The 14,392-nt window shown below is 40.3% G+C and overlaps 1 protein-coding gene across 29 annotated transcripts in view; it reads left to right on the top strand.

Annotated features, from left to right (window-relative positions):
- Nucleotides 1–14,392, top strand: part of PBRM1 (polybromo 1) — a 128,663-nt gene that overhangs the window by 42,512 nt on the left and 71,759 nt on the right. For 16 of the 29 annotated variants that reach the window (XM_059161107.1, XM_059161099.1, XM_059161119.1 and 13 more), the window contains 4 exons: nucleotides 960–1,173; nucleotides 5,237–5,378; nucleotides 6,495–6,592; nucleotides 8,660–8,704. In XM_059161107.1, the coding sequence (XP_059017090.1) occupies nucleotides 960–1,173; nucleotides 5,237–5,378; nucleotides 6,495–6,592; nucleotides 8,660–8,704 (499 nt within the window). The remainder of the gene's footprint in view (nucleotides 1–959; nucleotides 1,174–5,236; nucleotides 5,379–6,494; nucleotides 6,593–8,659; nucleotides 8,705–14,392) is intronic. The other 13 variants (XM_059161113.1, XM_059161122.1, XM_059161105.1 and 10 more) reach the window with 1 other exon arrangement.

Genomic DNA, 14,392 nt, shown 5'->3' with positions numbered 1-14,392 from the left:
CTGAGATTAAACAATAGCAATAATGAGAACAGTATATATCAAAACAGTGGGGACAAAGCTAAAGCTGTACTTTGGAGAGCAGGTTAGGTCTGAATGTGTCTGTCTAAACAGACAGCTGAAAGTCAATGAACTAGGGACTCCTGGGTGGCTCAGTGGGCTAAGCATCTGCCGTCAACTCAGGTCCTGGGATTGAGCCCCACATGAGGCTCTCTGCTCTTCAGCGACTCTGCTTCTCCTTCTCCCTCTGATCTCTCTCACTCTCACTCTCAATTAAAAAAGAAAAGTGAACTAATAAACATCTAACATAAGTAAATAATAAGAGGATAAAAGCAGAGACATTAGAAGAAAAGGTAAGAAAGCTAAGAGCAGAAATGAATTTGTTAGAAAGGAAACCTGTGGTAGAAAAAAACAATAAAGTCAGAGTTTTTCTGTTAAAACTATTAATAAAATAGGCACATCTGTAGTGAGACTGTCAAGAAAGAAACAGAAAGGGGTGCCTGGGTGGCTCTGTTGTTAAACATCTGCCTTCGGCTCAGGTCATGATCCCAGGGTGCTGGGATTGAGCCCCACATCAGGCTCCCTGCTCAGCCAGAAGCCTGCTTCTCCCTCTCCCACTCCCCCTGCTTGTGTTCCCTCTCTAGCTGTGTCTCTCTCTGTCAAATAAATACATAAAATGTTTAAAAAAAAAAAAAGGCACATTTAAAGAGAGAAACTCTTTTGTAACTTTTAAAAAACAGTATAATGTTTTCTGTGTAACACTTTATCCTGTTTCTGTGTAACATTTCTCTAAGTAAATATGCAATTATATTAAGCGCTACTGACAGCATCTTTAATGACAGCTGGCAACTCTTCTTTTAAAATAAGTATTCTCAAACATATAAATCTTACTTTGGAAGGTTGTTAAAAGAGCTTTATTTTAAAGCATGGTTCTTTCTTCCCCTTTTTTGTCTTTTTTTTAGCTGCACGTTATGAAGAAGGAGAATCAGAAGCAGAGAGCATTACTTCATTTATGGATGTTTCAAATCCTTTTTATCAGCTTTATGACACAGTTAGGAGTTGTCGGAATAACCAAGGGCAGCTAATAGCTGAACCTTTTTTCCATTTGCCTTCAAAGAAAAAATACCCTGATTATTATCAGCAAATTAAAATGCCTATATCCCTACAGCAGATCAGGTAAGATGCTTTCTACATTACTCGATAGAAATCCATTTTCTTGTGGTTGAGCCTGCACATGTATCTCCTTACTAAAATGGATAAACATATTAAAGGTAAAAATATTTTCACATGTCTAGAGTATATTTTGATTATTACTTCTATATGAAAACTGAGAAATAAATTTGATTAAATACACATTTATACTGTAATAGAGTCAAGGCAAATAAAAACATGATAGGCATTTATTTGTGTGTCAGATTATAGACTATAGAGTCATGCAACTCAGAACTTAAATGTTCATTTTCTTACAACTGAACAAAGCACAAAAATCTTTCTGCTTATACTTTTTATTGATTTTTAAAAAATTATTGGTATTTTAAATACAACAGTTAAACTCTATTTAAATTTTTATCTAAAGTTGAATCCAGAATAAGCACAGGCAGCTCTTAGGGAATTCATTAGCTGAAACAGTACCTGAAAGATGGCTCATCTTGGTTTCCTTTTTCTGTTTAAAACAGTCATTGGGGGTTGCCTGACTGGCTCAGTCAGTAGAGCATGCGACTCTGGATCTCAGGGTCGTGAGTTCAAGCTCCACACTGGACATGCAGCCTACAATCAGTCAATCAATCAATAAAACAAATGTTGGGAATTCAGATAGAATACTGAAACCCCACCGCCTCATCATTAAAAATAATAGGAAATAAGTAATATCATAACTCTCACAGTGCGAGTTGGGTTCTACAGTATACTCAGAGGTGACAAGGTAAAAATATATCTCAACTAGACAAAATTAGAATAGGCTGGTATTTATCAGGACAGATAACTAACCTTTCAAATAATAGCAATTAAAATTCTTTTACTCGCTGGATTCTAGAAAATGAGATTGCGAACAACATAATGTTTCATGGTTTTGTATTTATAACTTCTGTTTTCATCACTTGATCAGTAAAATTTATGGTGTTTTTACTTAATGCAAACTTAGGAGGTTTTGTACCCAAATAGGATACAGGAAGTCAGTTTATTTGATCCTCTTAAAATAACATGGAAATTAAAGCTGCCGTTCATTAAAAAAATAGCTTGGAAATTTGTCTTTTATACTCTTTGCCTTGAAAAAGATAGTGACAGTCTTATAGGTGTTGAGAGATTCCCTTTTAACTCAACAATCTTTTTTTTTTAAAGATTTCATTTATTTATTTGACAGATACAGATAGCAAGAGAGAGAACACAAGCAGAGGGAGTGGGAGAGGGAGAAGCAGGCTTCCCACTGAATGGGGATCCTGGTGGCGGACCTCGATCTCAGGAGCCTGGAATCATGACCTGAGCTGAAGGCAGATGCCTGACTACTGAGCCACCCAGGCACCCCATTAACTCAACAGTTTTTGTCTTTTGTTTCTTTTCTCCCTCAGCCTTTTTTTTTTTAGTCTAAATAATGAGTCTAGTGTAAAGGAAGACATATTCTCAGCCAACCCAAACACCTGCCTACAACCTTCTTCCAAGTTAGAATTTTCTTTTTTTTTTTTCTTTTTTTAAAGATTTTATTTACTTATTTGACAGAGAGACTGAGGTCACAAGTAGGCAAAGAGGCAGGCAGAGAGAGAGAGGGAGAGAGAGGGGGAAGCAGGCTCCCTGCTGAGCAGAGAGCCCGATGCGGGACTCTGTCCCAAGAGCCTGAGATCATGACCTGAGCCGAAGGCAGAGGCTTAACCCACTGAGCCACCCAGGCACCCTAAGTTAGAATTTTCTAATAGAAACCTTGCTTGGTTAAGTCAGTAATTCTGCACCTCTCCCCCCTTTTTAAACTTATTTCTTGACAGTTGTCTGGCACACAGGTAGAGGAGTGTGAGGAACAGAAATGACTGAGGCTTAGCTGGTAGCACACTAGAGTTTTGAAGGGTTAGCTCTTAGCGTGACTAATCTACCTCCGTTTCCAAGGACACGTGGCCAGTGGTGCCTGACAGGACCTGGCCTACCTTCCATTGTCTCTGCATCAGAGCAACATGGAAATCTACAGCAGTGCTGCCCAGTAGAACTTTCTATGATGGTGGACATGTTTTCTGTGCCCTGTCCAATATGTTAGCCACTAGTCACATGGGACTATTAAGCACTTGAGATGTGACTGGTACAAGTAAGGAACTAGATTTTAAATTTTACTTCAATTTAAAAAAAGCCCCATGTGGCTAGTGGCTAATGTTATTATACGGCACAGTCCTAGGAAGATTTTTTGGTGGAAGGATGATAGTTAAGTGTCATCAAAAGCAACAAAAAGAGGGGCACCTGGGTGGCACAGTCATTTAAGCATCCAGCTCTTGATTTCAGCTCAGGTCATGATCTCAGGGTCCTGGGATCGAGCCCCACCTCAGGCACCATGCCCAGCAAGGAGTCTGCTTAGGACTCTCTTGTCTCTCTGCCCCTTGCCCCCCAAGCACATATGCTCTCTCGCTCTCTTTCTCTCTCTAAAATAAATAAATCATTTAAAAGGCAACAGAAATGAAAGAGTGGGCAGGAGCTAGACAGTGTGGCCCAAATGCTACCTTCCACTTTGCTGGGGCTTGTCATCCCCATCTTTTATTTCCCTTTGTGCCTATCCTGTCCCCCTCTAATTTTGGTGGACATCAGTCTGATAAATGTCTGTACATTTATTGTAGATTGTCATTTACAAGTTTGACTTCCATGTCTGTTCTTTGTGGGGATTGAGAATAGTCAGCACATTACTCTCAGAGTAATTACTCTCAGAGTTGGCAGGAGTAAGTCTGAGGCTGTAATTTAAATGCTCAGTGCTAGCCACGTAGGCTGGTACTGAGAGCTGAGTTTGTGCGTGGTTGTTTGCTCTACCCCCGAGGTGTTCTCTGACATTCGTGTCTTTCTAAGCAGTACATGTCTTTCTAAGCAGTGTACAAGTACTTCAGTCAAAAGATTTAAAAGTCTATCCTGTGTGCATACAGAGTTAGGGCAAACTGACTCTTCACTTCATGTAAATGTATAAGGGACATGGGGCACTTGGGTGGCTCAGGTGGTTAAGCATCCAACTCTTGATTTCAGCTCAGGTCATGATCTCGGGGTTGTGGGATTAAGCCCTGCATGCCCCCCCCCCCACTCAGCAGGGAGTGTGCTTGAGAGTCTCTTTCTCCCCCACCCCTGCTCTTTTCCCCTGTGTGCATTCCCATGCACACACTCTCTCAAATGAATAAATAAATCTTTTTAAACAAAATGTAGGGATGCCTGAGTGGCACAATCACTTAAGCATTTGACTCTTGGTTTTGGCTCGAGTCATGATCTTAGCATCTTGGGATCATGTCCAGGTCAGGCTCTGTGCTCAGTGCAAAGTTTGCTTGAGAATCTGTCTTGCTCTGCCCCTCCTGTTCATGCTCTGTCTCCCTCTGTCTGAAATAATAAATACATAAATCTTTAAAGTAAAATTTATAAAGGACTTTATGAGAGTTGGTATTAACAACAGCCATAGTGTCTGAAAGATATCAGAATCCTTAAGACTTACGTAAAATAAGTAATGTTAATTTTAAGCCTTCATAATTAGTTGCAGATGTTTGTATTAGAAGAAAAGTAGTCATTGGGCCCTAATGTATCTGCCTCTCACTTGCCATCTTACAACCTTTTAGTTGTACGTATGTATATATATCCCCTTTCATGGTTTGTGAGTACCTTCTCTTTTCATTAACCTTCATGAACTGGAATGGCCTTTTATCAGAAGTGGCTAGATCACCATGGTTCTTCATTAAGGTATCTTAAAACCTCCGTGATTTTTTTTTTCTTCCTGGGGTTTGCATGTTAACCACTAACAGACATTAGTACTTTTGCTAATATATGTGTTCTGTAATTGACCACCTTGGCACGTAGGTCCTCTTATTATTTCTTATGTTTCTGGATTTCCAGGTAGACTGTCCTACTGCCTAAATACAATGGTGCTTTTGTCTCCTTTCTGTCTTGAAGGTAGATGGGCCTCTCATCAGTATCACAAGTAAAGAGGTCAGCTAGTGCGTGTTAGGATTTTTGTACTAAACTTTCAGTAAGGGTATTCCATCATTTTCATAATGGTAAATTGTAGCCCTGTGTTTGTCTTTCACAGAACAAAACTAAAGAACCAAGAATATGAAACTTTAGATCATTTGGAGTGTGATCTGAATTTAATGTTTGAAAATGCCAAACGCTATAATGTTCCCAATTCAGCCATCTACAAGCGAGTTCTGAAATTGCAGCAGGTCATGCAGGTATGATCCCCCGGATTTGCTTAGCTGCAGTACGGACAACTGGAATAATTCTACAGACTGGGAGTGTGTGTTTTTAAGATACGTGATTTCTCCCAGCAGTATCACATCATTTGTTTCAATTACAAGTACTGCTGAGTATGTTTTTTTAGAGTTGTCAGGAACATGTAGAGTAGGAGTAATAATTTAGACTGGGCTAGCCTTGTGAGTGGAAGAAGCAGGGATTTGTGCGTGGGAGGTAATTTTAGGGCCTCAGGAAGTTTCCCTCCAGTTGCAGATGGTACTCTATCATGTAGATTTTATTTCTTTGGTTCTAGACTTGCGACTGTTAAGGTAGCAAAATTGGTCCTAGGTAAAGGTAACTAATCATCGTACAGTGTTCAGGAATATATCAGATCCTTTCTGAGAGCACGTCTTAGTGGGCACGGGAAGTCATGGGTCATCTAGGCATTTTGAAGAAAGGCAGAGATACGAAATACAAATTGTGTCTGTCAGTTTTGAGTAGAATCTTTCTGGAAAAAGAATCCCAGAGCAAGGAAACAACTAAAGAATTTTAGATCCCCTGGAGAATCTTCATTCTGTGTAATTGATCCTGGCCTCAGCGCTGCGCATTTCATGTATTTCCTTTCGGCACTGCGCATGCATTCCCTAAGTCTGCAGCGGTTGGACTTTCAGCTCTTTGGCAGAAGGTCTTTAAAAATGCATGTGTTGAAAGTAGATCTTCTTTCACCTCTAGCATTAAACCTTCTTCTTAGCCACAGCATCGCTGAAGAAGTCCAAGGCACCAAAAACTGTCTTTAGTGGCTTCACCTAAAAATGGCAGGACACTCCTACAATTTGCCTCAGAGCTTTGAACAAGCCAGTGCCCTTGTAGTCTGGTACTTGAGCTAGTGTTGCGTCCTCAATCTGCCAGATCCAGTTTTTAACCTACTTTTCTACAGGTCGTGCAGGCTTTTGTCAGACCAGGTTATTGAAAATGTTTACTGACTCTTTAATTCTGTGCATCTTATAGTGGTTGTATTTCTCTAAGAGAATCTGGTATGTCTAGCTGTTTAATATTCGTACATTCTGGGAGCATTCAGCAGGAGAGCTTGACTCCCAGGGTCTGCTCTGTTTCAGGCAAAGAAGAAGGAGCTTGCTAGGAGGGACGACATTGAGGATGGAGACAGCATGATTTCTTCAGCCACCTCTGATGCTGGTAGTGCCAAAAGAAAAAGGTACATATTCTTCTCATAGATGGAGACATCTATTTTTCTATTATTTTGTTTTTGGTAAGTGCAGAAAAATGTGTCTTTAAGCTGTCAGGTATGAATTTGCTTACAAGCTCTCATTATTTGCTAACAGATCTTCTGTTAGAATTCATTTGGGAATCGTATGATCAACACTGCTGTTGGTACAAGGGCCGGAATGGCTGTAGATCGCAAGGACGAAAGTGACAGCTCCTTACAGGGCTTGGCAAAGCATGTTACTCTGTTGGCTGTCTGGGCCATTTTGCTTTAATGTGGCATTTCAGGAGAGCCACTTGAATCTCATTTAGGTAATTTCTACGTGGTGAACTGCAAAAAAATTCAGTACTATCACTACAGCAAAGTAAATCGTTGATACTCTCAAGTCTTTGGTTTTCCTTATTAATCTGATCTTTATTTGCCATTTTAAGGATGTCAGATTATAAACTACCAAGTCATAACTTCTTGTAGTTGATAAAATGCTAAGCTAGTTGTTTGGTTTTCTCTCTTTCTCATGTTTCTCCAAACTTCCGTCACCCTTCCTTTCTCTCATGGGTTCTGTGGAAGGGCTCTTCACTGTCAGATTCTGAAGCTGGACTCCTATAAAGAATCGTGCAAGAGCGACTCTTTTGTCTACGCCTCCCACACAGAGTTTCTCTGGCTCGATCTTTGTCGAACACCATACTCTCCCTCAGCCTTAACTGTCTCACCATCTTTGTAGCAGCGGTTTCTCCAGGGAGGACACCACAAACAAGAAATAAGCTGATCACTAATAGTGGGGGCAGATCCAGAGTTGAATGAAGAAGTCACTAGTAACATTAAGAGATCCACTGAGAGCAGAGGCTTTTAAAAAGTGGTTTACAAAAGAGAAGCTATCCCATCTTTACCTCTTACAAATAGCTTTTGGGAAAACTTTTTTAGCTTTGGGAGTAACTGCTGTGCTATGCCATGGTAACGAAATTGATTGGTGTACCCTGAGATGTGAGTCTCCTCCATTACTGGCCTATGAATTTCATCCTTCCAAGTTCTTAATTCCTTGTTATACCAGGGACAACGGAGGAAAAATGTGAAACCAGATCAGAAACATCAAGTCAAGGACATCTTTGAGTGTAATTATATAACTACTACAGCATCACCTGTGTTTTCCAGATCAGTCACCCATCAAAGATAAAAACTTCTAAGGCAAAAGAAGGTAATGGAGGCAAAGTGATGGTACAGTTAGTGCCAACACCAAATGGAAAGAGATCTGAAACTAGTTGAGCATTACAACTGTTCTGAGGAAGCGTTAGCCCAGGTCAGATCCTTAATGACCTCTCGGTCTCTGTGGCTTATAGTTGGTGGGACAACCCAAGTAAATCACAGGAAAGTTATTGCTCTAAAACCTCCCACAAAAGGAAAATTGAAGCATTACGTTGTTGAATTCATAAAATCCTCCTTCAGATAAAATGTCTCTATAAACAGGTTTCCTAGGAAGTGAAAAACACAAATAAGAGAAGAACAAATTTAAATCATAGCTAAAGCAATAAAAGAACATACCTGGTTTTGAAATACAGGCACGAGTAGACAGAGTAAGAGGTTGAGAGAAGCGAGTCCTACGCTTTGAACTGTGTCAAAGAAAGAAATGTTAACGAACCTTTTAGGAGGTAGCTCGTTATGTTACGAGGTTTTGCTAATGAGAAATAGACTTTTTGGGAATTCAGGCAAACACAGCTGCCTAGTCAGCTTGTCCAGTGATGTCAGGGCCAGGTTTTCTAAGTACCACTTGACTTCTCAATACTGTGTATAATTCTATCTTTGCCTTATTTTTTTCTAATATCAAAAAGTGTGGAAAAAAATGTATGTTCTCTTCATTCTGGGAGTACAGTCTTCTCCCCCACCCCTTTGCCCAAAAGTCTACCTGCTGTTTTCCTGTTAAAATGTTCCAAGTATTCTTAATATCTTTTATCCTTTGGATTGGATAAGCCTCTTTTTTCTCAACCGTATTTGGTTTATACATGACCCTCCGATGTTGCTTGTTTTGTTTCTCTTTACATGTAATGTTTGTTTCTGCTTTCCCAGGAACACTCTTGACAGTGAGATGTTGGGTCTCAGGAGGCTCTCCAGGTGTGCAGTCCTTTTATATGCATAAACGTATTTTTAAAAGTATAACTTCCGTGGCATGGTCTGTACTGATTAGGTGAAAAGTGAAGTCAGCATGTGAAATAAGTTTATTTGGGTGCCAGTCTGTTTTATGAGTGAAGAAAGCAGTATAGTTGAGAAGTACAGTTGGTAGAATAAATTCGGGATTACTTTGCCTCAGTATGTTCTGAATCCTCGATTTGTTGCTAGCTTTGTCAGCAGCCACAAGCCCTCACCAGTCATTGTGGTTGTGCTTGTGCAACAGAAGGTGGAGGCTGAGAATATGACAGTGTTGCCAGTGTCCAGAGGCTGGCAGATGCTGGTGCCTTTTCAGGGATGTCTCTTACACCAGGGGGGGCTGGTAGAAGGATCAAAACCAATGCTGACAGTCCAAGTGAAGTCAGCCTGGGTTGGCACCTGTGTGTTGGGTTGGGGCTTCTCAAGCATGAATACATTCATCAGTCTCTGATCTTGCCCATGTTTTAGTTCTTTGAAAGCATCCATTCTTTTGCATGTCACTTTTGATTTTTAAATTATGAGTTGCCTTATTACAGTCCTGGTCATCATTGTGTGGTGCTTTTATTTTCACCTTAGCCTTCTGGCGTTCATGGAGTGTCAATTGCTGACAGAACACCAGACTCTGCTGTTACAGGCCATAAAGGAAAATGTTTAAGTGTCACCTCTTTGTGCCAGGAACTTACTTGCCAGGAAGCAAGGCAGGTTGAAAACAAATGAAATTGTGTGGGAGCAATGTCTTAGAATAATTGCACAAGGTACACAGTTACGTAGTTTTTTTTTTTTTTTTTTTAAAGATTTTATTTATTTATTTGACAGAGAGAGATCACAAGTAGGCAGAGAGGCAGGCAGAGAGAGAGAGGAGGAAACAGGCTCCCTGCTGAGCAGAGAGCCCGATGTGGGACTCGATCCCAGGACCCCGAGATCATGACCTGAGCCGAAGGCAGCGGCTTAACCCACTGAGCCACCCAGGCGCCCCACAGTTACGTAGTTTTATAGAACTACATGCATGACTGCCCAAAGAGCTCTAGGAAGTAGGATTTCCCTATCATGCTTTTCTTTGCAGTTTAGATGTTCTAAAGTTATCTGCATTTTGCTCCCATAGGCAGTCTACTCTACAAAATTACTGTGTTATTATTATCGTCTTCCTAATATTTTCCTTAAGAAAAATGTTCTTAAATCACAAATTTAAGAAAAAGATCATGGGTTATATTTCTCTTACGTCATTCATAATGTGTATGGCACTAACTCTGGGTAGTAGTAGAAATAGAAATCCAGGGCATTTGGAGTAGTAGTATAACCCCAAGCTCTAGAACCTAACTGCCCAAGTTCAAATCCTAGTTATTCTAATTAGCTCTGTGATCTGAGCCTTACTTCAGTTTCTTCATCTGAAAAAAGAGTTGGTAACTGTACCTACTTAAGGTCATCATGAAGACCTGGGTGGTTGTTGTGTTTAAAGCCCTTAGAACTGGGCCTAGATGCAGTTAGTACTCAATAAATGCAACTCTGATTATTTTCTGGAAGTAGTTCCTATTGATGTTAAGGCTTGGGAGATTTCTTTCTTTTCTTTTTTTTTTTTTTTTTTGTAGTCCATTATTACTAGCCTGGGAAACTAATTAGAAAAGATTTATTATTTATTAAAAGATTTTTATTAAAAGGTTTTACTCCTTGTAGACGTGAAGATGCAGTAAATGTAGCAAACCTTGTAAAGGAGAGAACCTTTGGGTTTATTTAGCTTAACAGCAGACACCACTGAAACTCTAGGACCAGGGAGTTAAATGCTGGGAGACCTGGGAGCCTATGAACAGGGTAGAGGCCCATGGTAAGTGCTGACTTTTGGGAAAGGGAAGGACATCATAAAAGCAGCCTGGTGATTATCAGCTGATTCAAGTCTTAGTTCTGATTGCTCACCTTGTGACCTTGGGTATTTGCTTGACCCCTGTAATCCTCCAGTTTTCCAACTGCAAAGTTGGGATAGTAAGTGTACCTGGTTCTTAGAGCTTGAGGATTAAATGAGGTCACACATACAGTGCTTTACTAGCACAGCCCCTGGCACGCGGAAGAAGTGTTAGCTATAACCATAAATGGGAATTTTGTGTGTATATATGCAAATGTGAATACATATAATTATAAGTGATAGCTTCAGAGGAAATATAATGTTAAGGACGTTTGAGAATATAGTCAGCCACAAAGTATGAGGTTAAAGACTAACACTATGGCATAAAAAAATTAAAGGAAAGATCAGATCCAGAAGGGCTGTGGAGGTTCCTCTAAAACTTGGTGATAAACTGAGAGAAGCAAAAAGTGACAGTGATTGCAGTGGTTCAAGCTGGGTTGGGAATCAGGAGGATGGTGGTAGTGCTGGGCCTGGAAAATCTGATTCAGAACACAGCCTCTTCCAGCTTCTTATCTTTGTGCAAGTTAGAAAAAGCACCCATTTCTCAAGACACTTCCATTTGTTGGAATCACTGTAGTATAATGATTTTGTTAGCACAGAACCCATCATGGCCTATCTTCTGTAAAATTCTAGAACTGCATACTTATTATAACAAAGTCTGTTTTTGAGTTGGTGTCCCCTTTTCAATGTGGCCCGCATAAGTACACGATGATAAACAGCCCTGGTTTTGAACTCCCTTAAGATACATTTTACTGCAGTATGTTTAAGGGTGCTGATTAAAAACAGAAGAATGAGTATGCCAGTTACAAGGTCTGAGATTAATGCATTTTTCCCAAAATGGGAAGGAGTAAACAAACAACTTACAGTTAGTGGTCTGAGAGAGCAGGACAGGGTCTAAGAAGAACCCGAAAAACAAAGTGACATTGCAAACAGTAAACATAAAGTACAATATAGGGGAATATGGTTTCTGTCTTTTTGTAATTTTTTTCTCATTTCAGAAAGTATTTGAAGTTGCTTTCAAAAGTCACAGATATAATAAAGTTCAGCATCCATATTGGAAAAAGATAAAGCAAATACACTAACCACCCAAGCTATTATAGTTATTATAGAAGAGAATGAAATTTAACTCAGTTTTTTCTGATAGATTAAAACTAATGGGCCATTAGTTCTCAGTGTCAGAAACAATATAAGGATCAGGAAAGATGTCAACAAAATAATAAAACTGGGTTTGTTCAGAGAAGGTTGTAAGTGACCCAGACAACAAAAGTTTTGCTTGCCTTTGAGGATGGAAACCAGTTACACATGAGATTACACATGACTGGTAAATAGTGAATGATACAAATGGGGAGAGGATACTATTGGTAATGAAAATCCTAAAACAGTACATTTCAGTTATTAGAGTAGTCTGTTAAATAAATTCAGTCTCTTAAATTCAGATTTCACTTTTTTTTTTTTTTTTTTTAAGATTTTATTTATTTGGGACACCTGGGTGGCTCAGTTGGTTAAGCAGCTGCCTTCGGCTGAGGTCATGATCCCAGCCTCCTGGGATCGAGTCCCACATCGGGCTCCTTGCTCGACAGGGAGCCTGCTTCTCCCTCTGCCTGCCACTTTATCTGCCTGTGCTCACTCTCTCTGTCAAATAAATAAATTTAAAAATCTTCCCAAAAAAAGGAGAAAGATTTTATTTATTTATTCATGAGAGACAGAGAGAGAGGGGGGCAGAAGCAAAGGGAGAAGCAGGCTCCCCAAGGAGCAAGGAGTCCAAGGTGGGATTCGATCCCAGGACCCTGGGATCATGACCTGAGCCGAAGGCAGACACAGCCATCTGAGCTACCCAGGCATCTGGATTTTGGTGTGTTTTTTTTTTTTTTTAAGATTATATTTATTTGAGAGCGAGAGCACAAGCAGGGGTAGGGCCAGAGGGAGTAGCAGACTCTCCACTGAGTAGGGAGCCCAATGGAGTAGGGAGTAGGGAGCCCAGGTGCCCGAGATTTCACATTTTGGATATGTCCCATTCAAAGCTGCTTGGTCTCAGAGCTATCCCACTCTCCTTTTATTTTATTGGCATTCTCCCTAAAATTCAGTAAAAAAGCTTTCCCTCCTCTTTAAAAAACTCATAAAAATCTGCCCTAGAGGGGCACCTGGGTGGCTCTGTTGAGTGTCTGCTTTCGGCTCAGGTCATGATCCCAGGGTCCTCGGATCAAGCCCTGCATCAGGCTCCCTGCTCGATGGGAAGTCTGCTTCTCCTTCTCCCATTCCCTCTGCTTGTGTTCCCTCTCTCACTTTGTCTCTCTCTGTCAAATAAATAAAATCCTAAAAAAAAAACACTGCCCTGGACCCACTCTCAGATTTGTATTTGTAGAGTATTTGTAGCTTCATCTAGAAAAGTCCAGTGATGATTGCGGGTGATATACTGGAACGAGGAAAGGAAGAAAGCTTACTTGGACCAAGAAAGAAACCTTGAATTGTTCTGCATGATATTCCCAGATTGAGGAGCAATTTCGCTTTGAGTTGATTATTGGAGAGAGTTTTTTAAGCTCACAGGTTCAGAATGGAATTTCTGAGTCTTCATTTTGAAGTTTGACCGATACAAGTGAGATCTAAAGAAACCATAACCATCTTTAGTATTTTTTTTTAAGATTTTATGTATTTATTTGGCAAGAGAGAGAGCACAAGGAGAGCAGCAGGCAGAGGGAGAGGGAGAAGCAGGTTCCCCACTGAGCAGGGAGCCACATGTGGGGCTCAATCTCAGGATCATGATCTGAGCCAAAGGGAGACGCTTAACCGACTGAGCCACCCAGGTGCCCCTTTAGTAGTTTTTGATTTCTGTGATACCAAATTCAGATTCTGAAATTTTTCTTTAGAGGCTCCCTGAAGGTTAATGTCATCTGTATTCTAATTTCTGCCCACATGTGGAGCTCTGTCCCAAGTTCCCCTTCCATTATCCCTTTACTGAGTCCTGGACTGAGAGGGCTATTGCTTTCATACCATTGTGCCCAGATTCCTCTTTGGGGAAATAGTTCACACGGAATGAAACTTCTCCTAACATATTTAACTGTTACTTACTTGACATTGAGACACAAAAATACTAAAAGGAGAAAATGTCAGAAATGATCCCAGAGCCACTTCCTGTGAAGGCACAGGAAACAGAGGTCTTTCTTTTCTTTTTTTTTTTAAAGATTTTATTTATCTATTTGACAGACAAGGGATCACAAGTAGGCAGAGAGGCAGGCAGAATGAGAGGAAGAGGAGGAAGCAGGCTCCCCACTGAGCAGAGAGCCCAATGTGGGGCTCAATCCCAGGACCCCAAGATCATGGCCCAAGCCAAAGGCAGAGTCTTAACCCACTGTGCTATCCAGGTGCCCCCAGAGGTCCTTTTTTCCTCCTAACTGACCACTTTCAGGCTGTCTTAGCTCCATGATGTTTGGAAGATAGGCATTTGACACATTTTAAAAAGCTTGACTTAAAGATAAATATTTCTTTTCTCATCTGCTAATTATTCTTTATTGGGGTTTTGTTTCTTTTTTTAAAAAAGCATATTTTGAACTTCGGAGAGAAAATATCTGGCCTTTGGCCTCTTTATGATCCAGCAGTAGAGTGAGTCACTAGACTAGGAGACCCATTTCATAGGAGATCCATTCAGCCACGTTGTTTGCTTCCAAAATGAACTTCCTTCTATTTATAAGATAGGAAACAGATAAAAAAATATTTATCTCTAAGTACTACATTATATGACCTTATAAATGTTTGTTGAATAGACA

This window comes from Mustela lutreola, chromosome 2 (genome assembly GCF_030435805.1).
Source record: "Mustela lutreola isolate mMusLut2 chromosome 2, mMusLut2.pri, whole genome shotgun sequence".
In the NCBI taxonomy this organism is placed as follows: domain Eukaryota; kingdom Metazoa; phylum Chordata; class Mammalia; order Carnivora; family Mustelidae; genus Mustela; species Mustela lutreola.
The sequence above is the reverse complement of the archived record's forward strand: the minus strand, read 5'-3'. Positions and strand labels throughout refer to the sequence as shown.